The 20988-nt window shown below is 40.7% G+C and overlaps 2 protein-coding genes across 3 annotated transcripts in view; both read right to left on the reverse strand.

The window, feature by feature from the left end:
• RPL27A (ribosomal protein L27a) overlaps positions 1-20988 on the reverse strand; it is a 224431-nt gene that overhangs the window by 88005 nt on the left and 115438 nt on the right. The window lies entirely within an intron of this gene.
• Positions 1-20988, reverse strand: part of DENND2B (DENN domain containing 2B) — a 135312-nt gene that overhangs the window by 82870 nt on the left and 31454 nt on the right. The window contains exon 2 of one of the 2 annotated variants that reach the window (XM_061342426.1): positions 18423-18527. In XM_061342426.1, coding sequence (XP_061198410.1) covers positions 18423-18502 — 80 coding nt within the window. In that variant the 5' untranslated portion in view covers positions 18503-18527. Of the gene's footprint in view, positions 1-4783; positions 4891-18422; positions 18528-20988 lie in introns of those variants that run through there. The other variant, XM_061342428.1, reaches the window with a different exon arrangement.

The raw sequence follows: 20988 nt of genomic DNA on the forward strand, positions 1-20988 counted from the left end.
TAGGTTTGGCAAGCTCCAAATCTAGAATTCCAGTTTGGAAAAGCCCTGTCTGAATGGAGCCAGCCTATCTGACCCATCCCTGTTCGGCTGCCATGCACTTGAAGCTCATGTATTGTGAAGGAAGCTCACAAGTAATAGGTACTGAGGCAGAGCAAAAGAAGGAGTAATTCTGATTGTGGACTTTGTCTAAAGAGTGCTCGGGGTATGGGGATGGGGGAAGGTCTCACCTCTGACCAGTAGCTCAGTGCCATCCTTTTCTGAAGACAACTGCAGCAGCTTTGTTAAGCTTTCTTCAGACTCCTCTGTAAGTACAAAGCTGAACCAATGGCTTACAGTCAGCACACCCCAGGTTACATGACACTGAGAAAGCTTGTTTGTCCTCTGAAGGGCACTTTTTGTACATGTTTCTGTATGTACAGCTTGTTTGTTACTGTGTTACCCATGTGATAAGATTAATGTGTGTTCTACGTTATTAGCTTCATTTTAGAAGCTTTACCCTCTCTCCTTTGTCCCTTAGAAGAGTGAATTTCCACCTGTCTAGATCTCCAAAGATCTCTGTGCCTAAAACTTGGACTATTTGTCAGACATAATAAAGGTTATCACCTTCCCAGTCACCTCGTTACATGATTGCATCCTGACAGTTGTCTCTCACCCCTGTGCTGACCCTCATGGCAACCTTTGAAGACAGGCAACACAATTTTCCTAACAAGTTACACCTTTTGGGGGAAGTAACAAGTTCAAGATTTGTAACAGACTTTGTAGGGGGGAGCTCTACTGCTGTCTCTCACAACACAGGACTTTCATGCAACCACTGCAAGGAAAATGTTTTTTCAGCACCAGTCAATAAGTGAAATATGACTCATGGAGGCGCTGAAGCAAGGGAGAAGGAAGGAAACACATGGACATTTGATGATTTCTCAAATGTTGGAAATGCATGCTCAAACTATACATAATACTTTGTATGTTCAGAAGAAACAGGTAGTACAGATTTGCAGGACAGCTTTGATATCGGGACAGGTTGAGGGTATAAACAGCATTTCAGAAGGTGCCACTGCCTGCCATGACTTATACCGACCTGTAAGTTGTGGGCTGACATCCCTCATGTAACCATATATAACCCATCCAAACCTACACAAGAAACCGCAGATGCACAGCCTGATGTTCACAGAAATACTCCATGTTTTACAGATGTTACAGTGAGAGGATCAGAGGAGAATAACTATGGGTAAAATAACATGAAATACACATTAAGAGTCTCTCCTACACACGTTAATTTTGCGTAGAATATGTCTCATCTTTGGAGGCTGCATCCTGACTCTGAAGGAGGAAAGATCTGAAGGTTTACAACCCTGGCCTCTCTTATCATCATAATTTTCTTTAGTGGCTCTGACCTTATGGAATGCAAAATAAATTCCATTATGACGACAGACATGACCCTTGGTACACATTACAGTGTGCATAGATGGGGTGGGTTGACTCTGCCTATATGCCGCATGCCCACCAAAGCCACCCTACCACTCCCCCTGAAGGAAATACAATGAAAGGCTCTGGGTTGAGATAAAAACAGGGAGAGAACACTCGCCAATTATCACACACAAAACAGACTTCACTTGGGGAAAAAAATTAACTTCATTTATTACCAATAAAATCAGAGTAGGATAATGAGAAATAAAACCTTAGAAAATAAAATCTTAGAAACACCTTTCCTCAATCCCTCCCTTCTTCCTGGACTTTACTCCTGATTTTCTCTACCTCATCCCATCAAGCAGCACAGAGGGGAGTGAATGGGGATTTAGGTAATATCTCTGCTGCTCCTTCCTCCTCACTCTTCCACTGCTCCAGCATAGTATCCCTCCCACAGGAGACAGTTCTCTTTGAACTTCTCCAATGTGAGCCCTTCCCATGGCCTACAGTTCCTCATGAACTGCTCCAGCATGGGTCCCTGCCATGGTGTGCAGTCCTTCAGGAACAGACTGCTCCAGCGTGGCTCTCCCATGGGGTCACAAGTCCTGACAGCAAACCTGCTCCAGTCTGGGCTCCTCTCTCCAAAGGGCCTGCCAAGAGCCTGCTCCAGCCCCCGGGCTTCCCACAGGATCACAGCTTCTTTTGGACCCTCTGGCATAGGGTCCTCCTTGGGCTGCAGATGGATATCTGCTCCACCATGGACCTCCATGTGCTGCAGATGCATATCTGCTCCATCTTGGACCTCCATGTGCTGCACATGGGCATCTGCTCCATCATGGGCTTCCATGTGCTGCAGGGCACAGTCTGCCTCACCATGGGCTGCACCATGGGCTGCAGGAGATTATCTGCTCCAGCACCTGGAGCACCTTCTCTCCTCCTTCTGCACTGACCTTGGTGTCTGCAGGGCTGCTGCTCTCACACATTCTCACTCCTCTCTCCAGCTGCAATCGCTCCTGTGCAGCCGCCTTTCCCCCTTCTGAACTACATTATCCCAGAGGTGCTACCACTGTTGCTGATGGGGTCAGCCTTGGCCTGCAGTGGGTCCATCTTGGAGCTGGCTGGTATTAACTTGATCAGACACAGGGGAAGCTTTTAATGGCTTCTCACAGAAGCCACCCCCATGGCCCCCCACTACCAAAACCTTGCCATGTAAACCTAATATGATATGTTTCTACAGATTAAGAAGAAACTGAATACTTTACTTGAGTTTAAGAGGGATTTTTCTTTCAGTTTTACTGTTGGCCTTTTTTCATTCCCTTTCTTTAAATATTTATGAATTAGGATTTGATTTTCTTCTGGCTTATGTCAGCATGAATCAAGAGTTACCGAAGAGAAGTTGCTGAAGATGCAAACTGATGCAAAACTGTTGTTATAGGAAGATCTAAGGCATTGGCCTGGCACAAATGCACATTTACAAAAAGCGAAGATTCGGCCTAATAACACTGAAAATTAAATTAGGTTACTCTGACTGGTTACTGTATGCTTCATGCTACTTTGTTTAGCTAAACAAGCCAGGAAAATGAGGAAATGTGTTGGGCATACCCACAGCTGAGTGCCATATGAAAGCCTTTGTCAGCTGAGAGTTGTTTGGGGTTTTTTAGTTGAACACAGCTTTGAAAAAATCTTTGATCTATTTATTCCCCAATCTGTTCCCAGACATACATAAACTGACAAAGTAAAAAAGGAAAAGAAAAGAAACTTAAAAAACACCAAGCTGTGACTTGCAATGATTGCTGCTATCACAGTTATTTACCCTAGAGTCCAGACAAGGCCAGATTTAACTTGACCAAATCCCTGAGTCTGCTTCACTGACTATAACCAAAAGAGCGGCAGGCCAGTGCTCGAGCACCACACACACCAATACTCAAAAACATGGTGCAAAGGAAACTTTCCAAAAGATCTAGACATTGGCTTCTCTTTTTACTGACTGTAACTGTCAACAGGAGCAGAGCTGGGTCAGGGAAAGACACTCCCCATCACTTTGCTCACCACGATCAAGGGTAACATAAACGTGTACATTACTCACCCAGCTGAAATGAGCCTCCCAGACCACATTTCACCACCACACCTACAAAAGCTGTGGGATCTCATTTTTGGAGCTGGGATAATATCTGGGGGTATTTATATATCCTTCATAAATATTTCATTCTCACAAGACCTTGGCTTCTCATAAACCCATGGATTTAATTTTACACTCTTCTGTTGGCCTATTAGGTTTTATAAGAAGCTGGCCAATACATTTTTACTTTTCATGTTATAAGCTCATCAGCTGTGAAAATATTTGCTCTCTGAAGACTACAAAACCTAACAACAAACTCCTTGCTGTAGCTCATGGTCTCTAAGCAAACGAACATTTGAAGCAACAGAAGTCCAGATTCTGGCCCTAAGTTACATCCCTCAGAGCCTCACAGAGTCTGGCAACACTGATTTGTTTTTTTCTTGAAAAGCACAAACCCTTAAGACTTCTGTTATTTATCTGATGGAAAAACAAACCTCAAGCTGTCTTATACCCCAGAAATTAAGTTTCTTAGAAAACATAATACAAACAAACAACTGAAACCAGCCATAAAAACCAACAGAACACACTGAAGTTATGCTGGCAGCACTGTGTTTAACACTGAGTTTCCATCACAGCAGTTATCCAGCATTTAGAAAAGCACCATCATTGTAAGTCATATTCAGCCCAGGCATAAATAAGTACAGCCTCTCTCTAATGGACTGACACTTTCTATATAATAAAACCTAATTTAACTTGTCCAAAGTAGGCAACTCAACTATACCAGGAAAAAAGAAAAGCACACTGTCATGCAGGGGGTATATCGGGGGGGGGAAGAAAGCAGTGGCAAAATGCACAGGTATGGATACTGCAGTATAACTTAAAAATCACCTCTAAGGTTTAAAGAGGAAAAAATGGAATCTCATCAGCCTAGATCAGAAACATGTATTTAGCCGTGCAGAGAAATTAGGTTCCATCTGAGAGCAAAACAGGTAACAGGAGGAAGGGAAAAGAGGGGCTGTAAAAATTAGTTTTAGTCCCACAAAGTCCCTTGTCCTGTAGCAGAGCTGCAAACTTTGGCAACTAAAGCTACTTCTATTGCTGTGTTTAGTAAGCTGTAGGCTGGTGGTGAGTTCCTGCCTGTGAGTAGAAAGCCTATCTATTGCAGAACTGGCTTTGGGAAAGGATATTAGAGCTCAGTGCTGTGGCACTTCATGCTCTTCACTTCTGCATTTTTTTGGTTTCCTCCTCTCATGCCTTTGACAAGCACACAACTACTCACTCATCATTACATTCACTTCAGCCTACCAGTCCCAGACTTACTCAGAAGCTCTTCCCTCCTGGAAAGATGCAGAACGGAGAAGGAGGAACTCAGCTCTCAGTCTCTCGTGCACTGCTGTAGCCACTGTGCTTCCTGAATACTGCCTGCTTCACTTGTTAGGCAGTAAATGACACACAGACCGAGTGCGTATGTCAAACCTCTGTCCCTTTGTATGCTTAAAGGGAGGAAACTGGTATTAATGTTTAACTAGCAAAGCCCTTCTCTGCTTTCTCACTTTCACAGGTGCATGAAAAATCTGGCAAGCCAGAAGTTTCCTCCTGGTTACCCACGGCTTAGAAAAACTTTTGTTTCATTTGGGTTTTTATTTTAAAGTCACAGGGAGCAGCAGTTTACAATTCATTCCTGAACCTCTAAACCAGGGCAGTCCAACTGCCTGTTGGTAAAGAAATCATAGAAGCTAAATCAACTACTTAACCACACACTCACACAGACACAGTGAACAAGCCCACCAGACTCAACACATATCTGGAAGCCCACATGGGTGACATTACTGTTTGACAGGAAAGGGAAAGGTTAAAAATCCACATTAAAATGCTTTCAGATCCCTGCCAACAGTTTCAAATGGACATAGGCTATCTGCCATCTCCCCTGTTTGCCTCTGTTGACAGAAAGAGGTTTTCCAAATCGGCACCAAATCAAGAGGGTAGAGGTTTCATGTGAGAACAGTCTGATTACTGGGCATTTGTTCAATTGTTTGTATTGATAAGTCCCCTTATGGGCTCAGCTGCTTCCCTGGATAAATATCCACTGCACAGAAAACAAGGCACTCTGAAAAGGCCACATCTAATGCAAAAGATAAAGATGGATGATCTGAAAATCCTATGCACAAGTAGCTAAGGCCTACAGGCACACTTTCCTTGCAAGTCCTTGGCTCTGTGCTGACAAGGACACTGGAGTAATCAAGACCTTTTGCTCTCCTACAGAGGGCTCTCACCAACACATCTCTTACTCAAAGCCTCCTAGGCACTATGGGCATTTTCGCATGTATATAATTTAATAATATGGATGACAACTGTGTATTTCCATTAGCTCCTATTTACCCGCTTGCAAGAAAATGCTTACAGTTTCATTTGCTTTTAAAGGTCATTTGCTGTTAATATTCAATGTTCCTCAAGTGCAAATACAAGCTTGATGTTCAGTATGGAGACTGAATCAAGCACCTAACTAATTCCCAGTTTCTCTACACAATATTACCTGGTGAATAGTTATGCTATTTGGAGGATAAAGCCTGTGAAAAGACTGTGAGGATGCTACGACAATGGTACTTCTTATTTGGCTTTCTAGACAAAATAGTTTTCTTCCAACCAGGAAAGAAAAGCAGGATAATTCTTTCACTTATATTTCATTATGGTTAGATCTTGCTTTCGATCTTTGTCCTGGGTCCAGCAGTAGCAGTCATTTTTCTCCTTCTTAGTAGCTGGTGCAGTGCTGTGTTTTTTGACTTTCAGCCTGGGAACAGCACTGATAACACCGATGTTTTTAGTTGCTGTTCAGTAATGTTTACTCTGACCAAGGACTTTCTGAGTCTCATGCTCTGCCAGGGAGGGGAAGCCAGGAGGAAGCAGAGACAGGGCACCTGACCCAAACTGACCAAAGGGGTATTCCATACCACAGCCCATCATGCCCAATATATAAACTGGGGGCAGTTACCCGGAAGGGCTGAATCACTGCTTGGTCAGGCTGGGTATCAGTCGGCAGGTGGTGAGCAGTTGTATTCTCTTCCCTTGTTATTTCCCTTATCATTGTTATTATTGGTGGTAGCAGCAGTGGTTTGTGTTATACCTTAGTTACTGGACTGTTCCTATCTCAACCTGTGGAAGTTACATTCTTTCAGTTCTCCTCCCCATCCCTCTGGGAGCTGTGGGGGAGGAAGAAAACTTTAACCCACGACAGTCTTACACTTTACAAATTCTGCTATGCGTCCTTTCAATTTTCTCTTCCACTCAAGTGGAAAATATCTTTTTAGGATAACTAAACAGTACAGAAAACTGGTAAGAGAACACAGACTCTTTCATTGCTAAATCACTCATTCAAATCCAGACTGATTAGAACACAGAACAGAAATTGTTCTCCCACACCAATGGCTTTTCAACAGCTAAAGTGTAAAGAGATGAGGGTCTCACACCACCTCCTAACAGACAGATACTCACAGAACATAAAACATCATTAGTAAAGCTCACAACTTGTATCTTTGTTGGTATTTTCAGTGAGATTGCCAGCATCTTCCTGGCCCAGATTTTCATTCTAAGAATCACTTCCTCTAGAAAAATTGAAACATTGGCATATGACTTAAAACTGTTTTGCACAACCACTATGCTATATCCCCTGTGGACTTCTGTCTCACTTCATATCAACACCCAATAAGCAATTTCACATGAATCCTTCTCCAATTTTCTGATACTGCATTCATGGGGACTCTTGTGTTTTAATTGCTTATATTCACCCCATTTTGGTGCAGTAAAAACACTAGAAAGACATCAGAAACATTTCCAAAACAATACTGTTGTAATAAATTTGTGCAAAAATCTGTAATAGTTTTGTTGAGGTCTTAGAACTATTGTTTACACTACTGTAAATATAGGGATTAAACAATTGAAGATTGTGGTGCTAGTCTAAATAGTCTTTGTACTAGAACAGAATGCAGTTGCATTAAAAATGCCACTTTTAGACTAACCTGTCAACTGCAACACTGCTTTTTGACAGACTTCCTACTTCTCACTTTCTAGTTAGTTACCAATGATTTTGGCAAATAAAATCCTCAATAAAAATGTAATTTTAATGATGACGTATTATTTGCTGCATACAAAATCATAGAGCATTCAAAGTGCTATGTAAATTAAATTACTATGGGAAGTAATTTGTCAGGGTACATTCCTCAAACCTCCAAATACCAATAGAGCAAACTTGATCTGAAACTGCATGAAGCAAAATGCAATGAAAAGGTTATTGGTTTGGTTGGGGTGTTTTTTCTTAAAAAAATCTGCAAATGGAAGGGATTTATTAACACAGTTTCCATCTAAGAAAGTTATTTGCTTGACTAACAAGTGCATAAAAATTAAGTAGTAATGTTTCTTCCTGAACAGACATCTGTTAAAAAACAGACAAACAAATTAGCCAACAATAGAAATGGAACAGCAAAATTTTCTGCTCCTCCCCACCATTTGAGGAAGCCCAAAGGATGTACCCAAAAGTCCATTTCTTCAGTTCTATCTCTTGATCTAATTAGAAGCTGTTACCTTGTTTTACAAACCATTCTTCTTTTCTATGTCTAGACCACTGTGCTTATAAGAATATTTCTGCAACCCTGTTAAAGAGATCTCAGGAGATTTCAGCCTGTTTTCTGATTCACTGCCCCAAGGTCACTGATGAGCAGGGCAAGGCAAGAGAACATTCAGACTCATTGAAAATCAGCACTCCACCAATGCCACTTGCCCAGATAAAAGACAGCAATGATGTCAATGAATACAAAGCCTGTATTCAATCTTTGACCATTTCAGGGTCATTTAAGTCAGTGCTTTTTGACTTGTTCCCACTGCTTACATTATCTTCCTTATGACAGTACCTCACTCCCACCTCCCACGGCCCAGTTCAGATTTGAGCTGCTGGAGCTCTGTGGCCCAAACACACCTCCAGCCTCACAGGGTACATAATGGCTGCTATCCCTTTCTGAACCAAATGTATCTTTGCGCTGCTGCGAGCTGACCAGCTGAAAACTGGTCAGCTGCACAGGTCAAGATGTGTCTGCTTTTAAAGAAGTGCAATAATTGCTAATAGATTACACATCAGTTATTCCTTTTCCACAGTTTGGCTGAAGTTTATTTGTATTGTTTTCTAAACCTCAATGGTTTTAAAAACAACAACAAAAAAACAGTGTCTCATTATGGCTCCCGTAACTTTGCATATTGCTTCCTTTCAGCAGAATTTTATTGAACATGATTCTTCCTATTTTCAAGCTTGCTGTCAAAATATTAAAACCTTATTCTTTTTTAAAGTAACGACCATTTCTTACAGGCTTTGTTTCACAAATCCATAAGGAGATTAAAAGTTTCTCACTACTATTTCTGAGCAGTAGGCAAATACTTCCAGTAGGAGAACACATCTCAGCAGTTCAGTGCAGACTGTCTCTTTGCCTTAGGCCATGCGCAGCTGCCAGGAGCAATCCTGCAGCTCAGCAGAGGTGAGTGGTCAGGGCCACATCTCCTGTGCTGCCTGGCACAGGCAGAAGCAGGGACATGTCAAGAATGTATGAGCTGAACTCATACCACTGGCCTCTTGGTGCTCTACAAAGTCCCCAGGGTCTGCGCTGACTGAGAAAACTAGGAACTGTTTTAGCCCAGGCTACACCACAACTCATGGAGCAAAAGAAACTTTCATTTTAAAATGTAGATATTATTTCAAGATGTACAAAGTTAAGACTTGGCTCTCTGGTTTAGGTATACATTGCTCACTCTCCTTTCCAAGCTTCCGTGCCCTACCACAGTCCCTTGAAAACAAGAACTTGTACACCCAAATAGCATGAAACAGCAACTGCTAACTTACCAAACTATGCACAGATCTCCCTGAAGTTGTGCAACACCATTAAGCACTTCCAGACTCACCACCTTTTCTGTCACTGTTTTCTGAATCTACATCTCTGTGTGTCCTCCAGAGAAAGGTTTCCAGTGAGACATACTGCTGTTGATGGTGTTTTGGTAAGCATTTCAGCAGCAAACACACCAGCACTTTTCCCCATGGCATATTATTATAGCACAAATTGAATTGGCATCCAAACACCCCACTAAACCTTCTGGGAACATATCCACACAGAACATTTTATCAAAGTGTGAAGAATAGTATAGCCATTCCAGCTATCTATAGCTAACGTTTTATGGAGATTCCTTTAAACCATGCTACTAACTGTAGAGCCCATGCAGAGAACAGTTTTTGCCTGTAACTGGAATGCAGCCATCTGCAAAAGGGAAAGCAGATTTTCTATCAGTCACCTGCAGCAGCACTGTCCACATACTTAGCAAAGAAAACATAAGAGACGAATACTTTATCTTAATTGTGCCGAGACAATGACAACACATAATAATTAGTGGGGAAATTGCTTTAGATTTTCAAATTAGACCAAAACCTCATAGTTTTAGAGCAACATAGGGAGCTGAAAATGCATCCTTTGATTCCAAATGATTGCTTTCTTCATGATGTTCTCCATTCCGAAAACTCAAGACATGTAATAAATATCACAGGCTTTATATTAATATGAAATAAGTAAATACAAAAAGCTACTTTTTGTCTATCTTACTGTTAACATTTTTCTCACAGTAGAGTCATGGTGGGTGCAGAGTTCTCTTCCCCACCACACTCTGACATGGCAATAGCAAGGGAGCTCTTCTGCCTTATCTGCCTCTCGAAGCATTCAGCAGCACATGAACACAGCTCTTTTGCAGTAGTCGCGAGAGAATTCATTTGCCAGTGCAGGCAGAGTGGACCACATCTGGATGAATGTCTTGACAGTAAATTTGAACAGTGTCTACAGCGTAACAGCGCTGAAAGACACTGCTTTGGTTTGGGTTTTTTCTTTTGTTAGGGGTGGGGAGTTACAATAGCAGAATGATTGAAGTGATACAAAATAAGTTAAAATAGTATGATTACCTATCAGGTAAGAGCAAGCAAAAACACTACAGTTGTATCCATGAGCTGATCCCTTTAAATGAGAGAAAAAGCACTACCTCTCTGAAGACACTTCCCCCAGTGCAGACTAGGACTGGTTTTGGAAGTGACTGTATCTTTCAGTATTTTAAGGCCAAAACACAGACATGAAATCTTCCTTTAATGATGGCTACAGAGAAGCTGAGGCCCTGTGGAAGCAAGTCCAGATCTGGCCCCTGGTTTAGCTAACTGCAAGGGAATGCATCAGCCTGAGGAGCCTTCTCTCTGTATTTCCAACAGTGATTTTACCTATGAATAACAACAGCAAATAATCCCAGACTCATAATAAAGCTGGACACAACATTGCCCCAGTGGGTCCCTTGGTTAGGAAATACAAGTCATTATTTTATTTGATATTTAAAGAATTATAAGCAATCCAGCTAAAACACTCCTTAGGTACTTCTAGTTATATTAGCCCAGATAGTCATTTGGTTTATGTGGTGCATCTCCATTGCCTTCACTGGAGGTAAGCCAAATCCTGCCAATTAAAATTTTGCCCCATTAACTTAAACTCTGGAGAAGGTCTGAGCCACAAAGCCAGTGCAAACATATCTCAGTGCATGTTAAACTAATGGGGCTGACAAATTGTTGGTGGCAGCAAGAATGGCCTCACATGCTGTTGGAAGATAAAAACCAAAGCCTATATTAAGATGTTTGTGGGTACCAACTCAGTGCTTCCCAAGCAAGGACAAAGACGCAACTCAGTGATCAGATTTCAGTTTTGATCAAGCAAGAGTATATCTGATTTATTATATTGTTAGACGAGGAAATTAACAACTTGCAAGTTTGGGCTCACAGGAATTTTCAGGTGTAACATTTTGCTAACACAGATTGCTGATGCCTTGCTATACAACCCACTGATATCAGCACCCTCAGCTGATTGTGTCATTAAATCATGATTCTCCACCTCAGTGAGGACAACACCTTTCCTGCGCAGATTCCTTATAAAGACAACATCCCACATCAAAAAGTTCAATCCACACCCAAGCTCATAGGATTCCAGTGATGTAGTTTTCCTCAGATGCATAGCCTCTGAGACTAGTTCTCCTCGGATATACAGTCCTTTTGCAGAACTGGAAGCAGGACTGGTTTCTGCTTCAGCTAGCTTCCCAAATCAAGCCCAGAGACTTTAAACTAAAAAGGTGTTTGTTCTTACCAGTCCCTCCATATATACTAGAAAAACACTAGAGCAAACTTGAATTTTGTTCATGTAAACAGTTTACAAATGTGCTTACAAATGAGCTTTCAAAAGCTCACTCCTAAGAGTTCATTTGTGAAACTTCAATGCAATCATTTTAAATGTGCTTTGCATGGGATAGACTTTGTTCTGTTCCATAAGAAGTCAGAGGACAATCACCTTTACTTGCTTCTCAAGAAATTGAGAGTAAGTGTAATGATACTATTCTTGTAAATGATGTTTCTTGGTAAGTGCACATATTGCTTAATTCATCAAAATATCTTCTTCATTTTGTCGATGTTTACAAAAATAGATACTGATGTGTGTAATTTTTTTCCCAGTTTAACAGAAATTTATCCAAAAATTATTAACCAAGAAAGTACATCAAATCACTGTCTAAATAATTCTGCTCACAGGGATATATTCTGTATTTACAGCAAAGATTACTGCTCATGTTTTTAACTATTTTTAATCCGATAATTTTTTAAAAATCCTATCTTGCAGTAAAAGCATATCTTACAATATTTGTTTTGGTTCTCATTCCAGCAGGGCAACACTGCCTGGCAGGAACACAGTTCTACATCCAGCTGACAAGGTGAGACTCGTATGGCATGCACAGCCTGCACCACAGAAAATAGTAGCGGTAAAGGGCAATTCTATCACTTACAAATACACTGAAAGAAGACTGCATCTCCAAATTCTGAAATTACTTACCCTCAGACAAAAATAACCTTAGACAATAACTATAGATCAATGGGTTTATCTAAAAACAAACATACAATACCCTCTTGCAATACCCTCAGACAAAAACTAGATCAATGAGCTCCTCTAAAAACAAACACTTCCCATACTCAAGTCGTATACTGCAGCAGGTGATAAGGCTCAAGCCAAGTGTATAAAATTACTTGAAATCCCAAGTTCAGAGATGGCGTATTAGTAAGAGGTAAAGACATCAGGAATGATTTACAGAAGTTATGTAGCCACAGTCACTCTAAACACTTTTCAGCTCTGGACTTGTGCTTGTTGCATCTAGCATCTCTAACTAAATTGTAATTTTAAGATACAACAATGCATTAATATATAATTATTTTGTTAGTAATTTTTTTTCTCCTTTTCTTTGATCGACTAAACAGACTACAAGAAGAGCATGGCCTCGTAGACATAGCTGTAGGCCTGTTTTAATACAGTATAGTGTTGAGGTGCCCTTTAAGTCAGAGCTGGTAGTGCCATTTCTACTTTTATCTTTGCACTGGAACAAACACAACATTAAGACAAATACTTTCTAAATTAACTCATTAATTCAAATGAAGTTTCAGCATAAAACACAGACTCCAGATAAATACTGAATCATTTGCCAAAGGAAAGCAAGCCACATTCTGAGGAGAGATGGCTACAAATGCTGCTATGCCTATTATTTGACTTCTGTTGCCTTAAGGTTTCCTCACAACTACACTGATCCTCTTAAGTATGGTGCAACCAAACAAACTAGTCATTTGATGCTAAAAGGTCACACACTAGCCGTGAGCATGCTATGAGCTCCTTTGTCTCCTGTTGAACAGTTAATAAGATTTCACAGAGCTGCCTCCTGTCAGAATTGCTTAGAAGTCCTTTTAGCTACACATAAGGTGCTTTCCTAACTTCATGATCCTTGGCGCTCACCTCAGTGACTCACAAGTTAGGATTAAAGTTGTGTCCTTGAAGCTCACTGAAAGGCAGAAAGTCTTATTTTGTAAGTGTAACAATCCTTGTGCAAACACTCTAATATTTGCTTCCTATAATTGACTCTTGTTCCAGACAACCCCACTGGCTTGGGCCAAAAAGCATGCCTACTCCAAGCTCTGTCACTGACCATGACAGTTAGCATGTGCCTAGATAAGAGCATAAGAACAAGATGAGCATACAGTGCTACTTAACTGTTTAACAGTCTGTTGACTCACAGGTTTTATTTCAGTGGCTAAAGGCCTTTGGTATATTTTTCTTCCATGAATTTGTCTGATTACAACATCCTGCATAGTAAGTTCCACAGTTAAAAACATGCTGCAGAGGAATACCTTCTTCTCAAATTATTTTCAGCCTCTCATCTTGCAGTTTCATTTGATTCATATAGGTTCTTAAATAGAGATTTTTTTCCCCCTATTTACTGACTACATTCCATATATCATTTCAGAGACTTCTATTACCCCTTCTTTCCCTTTAATTCTTTCATTTTCAGGAGGAAGATTCACAGTCACTCTATTCTTGTCTTGTAATGAAAACATTTTGTACCTTCTACCACCTTCATCATTTTTCTACAATTTTCCTATTCAGAGCACAGTCAAGTTTGTCTCACAGTCAAGTTTAGCTTGACACACAAAAATCTCCATTTGTAACGAGTGGTGAATGAACTTCAGGTAACTTCAGAAAGAATGCATCGGTGTGGATGGATGTTTATTTAAATCTCCTCATTTGCTTCAGTTACAAACGTTTTCCCTTCCTGTCCTTATAGCAGAAGCCTGTGAATCTCAAGACCAGTTTCTCAGTTGAGACTCACAGTTATCCTTCCTCACTCTGCTCTCCGTCTCTGCCTCATTTCCTAAACTGCCATTAGCACAACTCTGGTGGAAAAAAGGCTGTGGTGCCTCATATCAATAGATCCCCACTCTGGTAAGGACCAAACAAATCTTAGGTACTGCAATTATCTTGATGCAGTTTTATAGATGTTTACTTGTAGGCACCTCCTTTTCACTGAAGGTATTTATGATTATAAATTTAAATCCGTGATCTAGGAGGGTCTAATTAACAGCCAAAGGAATTTGAAAGACTTTGATAGACTTTACTGACCCTTGCTTCTGACCCATAAGGAACCACAAAAGGTTGAACCAGATGGTGACACTCTATCACTGAAACACACCTTGTGTCTTAGAATCGTAGAAGCATTTAAGTTGGAAATGACCTTCAAGATCAAGTCCAACTGAACACTCTTGCAACAATAAACCCCACCAAAAATAACAGTCCTAGCTGTCCTAAAGCTGTCCTAGCTGTCCTAAAGCTGTCCTAGCCACCAGGAGACTAATACACTGGTGTTTTGCCAGTATCAGCACTTACTCTACTCCTACAAATTATATATAAGAAATCACATTTGCAGATTTCCAAATCTCCAGTCAAATCCCATACTAAGTGGAGACAATGACTGCTCAGTTTCAGTGAATCTTTGAATATGCTGGCAATAAATCCTGAAAGCCTTAAACTTTTATTATGCCAGCACTTGCTTTGCTGATTTACAGTCTGACTAAAATGAAGAATCCTCATGGTTGACTCAAATAACATCCTCTTACAGGGTTTCACAAAGACAGGTGAAGAAGATGACATAAGGCAAAATAATGGATGGAGAACTGGTGCATGACAACCTATTCATCTCCTCATTTGTCATGCAAGTGCAACTCAAAGATTTTTTGTAGCTTCAGGTCCATACTTGTACTTACAAAATCTTTTCCTGACAAATTCTAATCAAAACAGATGGTGATGATAAGGAAAGTTTATTTGACCATTGTTATCCAATAACTATCCCACAGTACTTTCGAAGCTATTCAGAATGGAAAAGATTTTAAACCCAAAGACTAGGTCCAAAGTTTGCTTAAGTCTAGACCCAAGTTCCCACCACCCATCTGCCTGCACTGGTTGAAGGATGATAAATGAACACCAGATATCATTAGGGATCTGGTTTTAATGTCTACATATGCATCACTCTGTAGAAATTCCTCTAGCCACCCTCACTCCCCTTTCATTTTATATTTTTTACTGTTTTGTACTATGAGATGGCAAGCACGCAAACTTGTAAACTGAGAAACATACGAGGATATCGAGTCCATTTCTGCTGAGCTTTAGCACAGCATAACATGCCTAATAAAAGAACTAGAACAGATGCTGGTCATCTGTGTCTTTAGTCAACTGCACCATTTAAAAAGAAGAACAGCACCAGAAGGAAGAAAGGCAAATTGAACTAATGACAGGTTTAGACATAGGAAGGGTGTGACAGTGCTGCAAAGGACACCACTAGGAGAGACAGGATTAAGGTCAGGGTTCTGGCTCTTGATTATTAATTCTTAATCACTACCTTGGAGGGCAACCTGTCCCTTGGTAATCAGCATGAGGGCATTTTATCCCATTCAGGAATATTGCCTAGGATTCAATAATACATGTACATAAGTGGGAACGTGTAGCAGAGAGCTGGAAGTAAGAGATAAGTTTTCAGAAGTAGAAGGTAATACAGATGCAGCCATATGTGCATGAAATATGGAAACACAACCAAAATCAAGAACAAGCTCACAGCATTTAAATGCAAAACAGAATTGTGTCATTAAAAAGAGTTTTCTCTCTAAATAAAAACAGAAGGGGGGGGGAAGAAGAAAGAGGTGAGAGAGGGAGAGAGGGAGGGAGGGAGGGAGGGAGGAAGGGAGGAAGAATCTTTCCTATTGCTTCCATCCTGAAAATCTCAGAATTTGATAGCTATTTTCCCTTTTCCATTGTTGGCATTTGGAAAAGTTCAGAATACAATGGCAGGTATCTCAAACCAAGCTAATATTCAACATCGCGTTCAAGTTGACCTACAATTCCCTGTTAGGATTAAAGCCAGATCTTCTCAGTTTCTGAATTTCTCTGAATCTACACCAGCTGTTCTATACCTGGCAGCTGCCAATACAGGGACTTCTTGCCTCTGCTATCTTATTTTCAAGTGGATAAAATCAAACAGTAATTCCATGATCCACTCATTTGAATCACAGTCTTTACTAAAGTATTTGAAACAGTAACATTCTCAACATATAACACTCTTATGCACACACTGTGCTGCTGTCAGCTAGTAACCCTGGTACAGCCTGTACAGTACCCTCAGTTAGTGATGGCAAGAACAGATGCAGCCTGCCCAAAGTGATAGTAGTATTTCATTGACATTGGTATAACCTACATATAACCTATATGTAGGACATTCCAAAATGTCCTACAGATAAATAGGACCTCCCCTACTTTTTCCTTTTAACATTCATTTCTTGGCACAGACCCATTTCACTGCAACCTACTGAATGCCTTACAGAGTTACATGTTGAACTTTGTAAGGCAAAGGGCGTCTTCTTTATTTCTATGTCCATTAACTAACATAAAGATATTAGTGCAGAACAGAGACTCTATAAGGACAGGGCAAGTAATTTGCACAGTTCTCATCTATTCTGTTTTTAATAGGGTTGTCTTTGCTTTGAGCCAAAACACAAGAAAAATTGAGACAGTGACATGTTATTGTGTAAGGTAGTGTAGAATAGCCCCTCAAAACAGAGCAGGACAAAATAGGCATGCATGAATCCCCTGGAGAGCTGGACAAAATGCTACAGTAAGGACAGAGATATGTCAACAGACATAGAATCATAGAATAGTTAGGGCTGGGAAGGACCTTAAGGTCATCTAGTTCCAAGCCCCCTGCCATGGGCAGGGACACCTCACACTAAACCATGTCACCCAAGGCCTCGTCCATACTTCATGCATTTGAAGAAAGAGCCTGCACAGTTTAGGTGGCTTTCTACTCACCTCACTAAGATGACATCCAAAGCCTAGTGTTTTGCTCTTGTGTTCAAATGATTAATCCATAAAGGTTCTGTAGTCTGATGGTAGTCTAAGCTTTCCCAATCAAAGCATACTGAACCTGCCTTTAGATCTAAGTGAGGGATTTGCAACTGTCAGCCCCAAAATGAGAGCAGCTGGTGGGCTTGTCCTGTGTGAAGACCACAGGTTGAATCTGTCAGCATTACTTTGTAAAGGCCGTGGCTGAGAACAAGACTCCTGCTGATCTGGATATGAGAACTTGTTGGCTGCAGGTGAGTTCTTTACTAGCTTATCAAAGCAGTTTCCAAAGCAGAGTTCCCCAAAGAAAACGTCTTGTTTTCAGAACACTGCCTGTGATCAGTATAAACTGAAAGATAAGGGATCAGTAACTGACTCTACTCATCTTGTCATTACACTGTACTAATTCATGAGTGCAAGGTATCTGATATTTACAAGCATCTGAACCACTGTGTGCAGCTGCATCACAGCCTTCTGATGGACTGGAACTTTCTTAGGATAGTGTTTCTTAGCCACAAGTAAGCATGCACAAATTTGGAAGCACAATCTAAGCAGACTGATTCCCTCAGAATTGTCAGGCTTGGGAGCTTAAGGTGGCCTTGGCTCAGATTTTCCCCAGCTGTTGGTGGTAAAGTCAATCTACTTCATAAATTACTTTGATGCTACAGAAAGGAGGACACGTAAACAAAGCAACAGAGATGAGCCCTGTATTTTACATTCAGTCCTTTCATGCTCACTCCCTGGCCTGCAACAGGAGACTGTCTGCCCACTGTCTGTCAAGACAGAAACAGAAGAGAAAACATGGCAGAAACCAAAACAAAATACAAACCGTGGACTGGCAACAGAGAAAAGCTCACACACAGTCATATGGCCAAGAAATTCAGCCCAAACCTCCTCAGGCCTACACAGTGCCTTCCACAGAGTTCCTTCTTTGCAATCATTTTCATCATAACCAGCCAACAAACAGCAATAGCTTGACAGAAACATGCCAGAAGCAGACCTTTACTCACACTTTGGTTCCTCCAATCCCTACAAAATACTTCTCTCAGCCCAGCAAAGCACTCTCTTTGGCAGAACAGAGGTCATTTTCCTTTGAACAGAGATTTTGTTCCAAACAGACAAGCCTTTCACAGAAACTACAAACCCTGCAATTCACCACTTACCTATCCAGAGCGTCCTGAGGCACTTTACTCCCTCCAGCCCTGCTGTTGACATTGACGTTCTTGTTGGCAGTCATGGTCATTTCTGCTTTCTAGAAATGTGGATATCTGTGATGAAAAAAAACCAAAAACCAATGAATTTTTCAATCAATTAACCTTCAAGACTGTTAGAAGTACTGTGCTGTGCAAAGGCAGAACTCCAGGCTGCTTTTCATCCTATGCAATCAGTCTCGTTATGATCCTGAAAAACTAAACCCAGCCTCTCTACTGCTGCCCTTTCACATTCACAGACAAGTTTATTATGGTCTCCTGCTGTAAAGGGAGATACGGGAATTCGGTGTATGGTTCAGGTTCTGACAGGTCTGACTAAGGAACCTTGATACAGAGTTCACAAAATATCAGAGGTTTGGCATGGTTCTTTCATCCATCAGTACACGTGGAGAGCCCAGAAACTGCACTGTGTGATCCTTGCAAATACCACAGCTATGACTGGCATTTTGGCTACAAAAGCTATTCCAAGGAATGAAGACAATTTCTCAAAATTTAAAATGCAGTTGTATTATGGAAATATTTTCTAATAGAGAAATATATTCAATACAGAATATGTTGAATATAATTTTCAAGTCTCCTTGTGGTATGAAAATACCTACACATGGTTTTCTCTATTGGCCCCAAGATTCTTTATGTAAAACTGTCTTAGGATATTTTTAAGACCTTGTGTACTATAATGAATCATTACTAATTCTTACTTATTTCCTAGAAATTTGGCAACAACCCAAAAGCTGTGTATTTAATTTCAGTCATTGTAAAAACCCCATATACCCAGTTGAGTGACCAAAAGATGAGCCTTACTTCTGTGACATTGCTCCATAAATGACAAAGGAACAGGCAGGTATAATGATTTATTTTGCCCTCATCCCATTATCATAATAGGAATGGTGTGCTGTGACTGAAGGGAGAATATGACAATACGGATATAGGCCAGGACATAATCCCAGAGATCCTCTAACAACATGCCCCTCTGTTGACTATATCCCATTTTTTGTGGTGTAGAACACAGCTCTTAGTGGCAATTTCCTCTGTCATTGAGATTGTTTGAGAAACATTTTGCAATATGAGGGAAAAAGGTGTTTTCATGTCATGATAGGATCTCTAAAACGTCAGCAGAGTCCCTTGGGGAAGAAATGGAACAGGACTTATTCCACCTGCTGCTGCAGGAGTTATTTTCAAGGATTGTGTGGCTCTGCTGGCATACGCTCTGGGTGGCTTCTGAGACTCTCCTTCGTTTATAAGCTAAAATATCTACCATGGTTTGCAGCACTGGCCTCCAGGATCTGACCAGAACTACCAATTTTTATGACCATTAATGGCACGGCTAATGCAAAAACAAGGAGTATTACGAAACTTCTTGTTTACTCAAACCCACACTAAGTCCAGACTGCTTGAGAAGCCAACTGTAATGTGACGCTGAAAAGCAAGCTGGGTAGTGACAACACACAAAATCCTTGTACTAGTAGACCCATCGCGGGAAACAGGACATTCTCTAAACCACTTTATTCCAAACAGCTCTGCCACAAATAAGGTCAGCAAACTTCTTCCAGATTGCAGCTCCAGAAGCAGAGTCAACCATGCCCACCACAGACTCCAGGTCCTGGGATTGTCTTCCACCCCACGATTTTCCCAGTTTAAACGGAGATATTTTTCCCAGCTGGTAACATTGTTTCTACGCTGAAGCTCCCCAGACTCCTCCAGTGTCTCGTTGTTACTGTCGGTGTTACAGTATCAACATAACAAACATAACAGGGCTCTTAAAGAACTGCCTGTTCTGACTGGAAAAGGGCTTGCTCAGGATGAGAAGGGAAACCTGCTGATGCTGGCCAAGCTTTCTAGGACTGCACATTCCACAGAAAGCCAGCAGCTTTTTAATGTTTTCCACGCACCAATTCAATCCCTTTACTGTGTTAAATCTGTCTAAATCACTTATTAGCAATTAGGTGAGAAAAATAAGAGATATAAATGTGGCATAAGGTGAATAACAACTGTTAGCACAGTTCAGGATCATTTTCCAAGATTTGCTTTTTCTGTTCAAGATCAGAATAAGCTGAAGGGAGCCTCGAAAAGATGGGATACTGACCTGGCACATTAAAAATCCAGGCAAACAAAAACGTATGCTTTTGGGATGTGGTTTTCCAAGAGTCCACTTTTCCCATACCCAAAATCCAATGAAAAAAAAAAAAAAAAAAAAAAGTACATTAAAGCTTGATAAAAATTATTGTGGTCAATGTTTTAAAAAGTGATTATTTAAACCTCACATTTCAAAGCTACCTTAAATGTCAAATAGGCCAAACTGCTTTGCTTTCAGCAAAAGATGAACTGAGCTTTAAAAGACAATTTCACAAGATATATCAAATTTACTGACGTGGTTTTGAGACTCCGGTACATGTGGTGATGTCAACTGACTTTTCTATGCAATATGTCTTTAATGCTTCTTTTGCAAGAATATTTTGCTGTAGGTGGTGCCAGTAACATCTCAGCACATGGAGAGAAAATCCAAATAACTTTCACATAG

This window comes from Neopsephotus bourkii, unplaced genomic scaffold (genome assembly GCF_033783945.1).
Source record: "Neopsephotus bourkii isolate Nb327-2 ecotype Australia unplaced genomic scaffold, CSIRO-AGI_Nbou_v1 NB_1792, whole genome shotgun sequence".
Taxonomy (NCBI): domain Eukaryota; kingdom Metazoa; phylum Chordata; class Aves; order Psittaciformes; family Psittacidae; genus Neopsephotus; species Neopsephotus bourkii.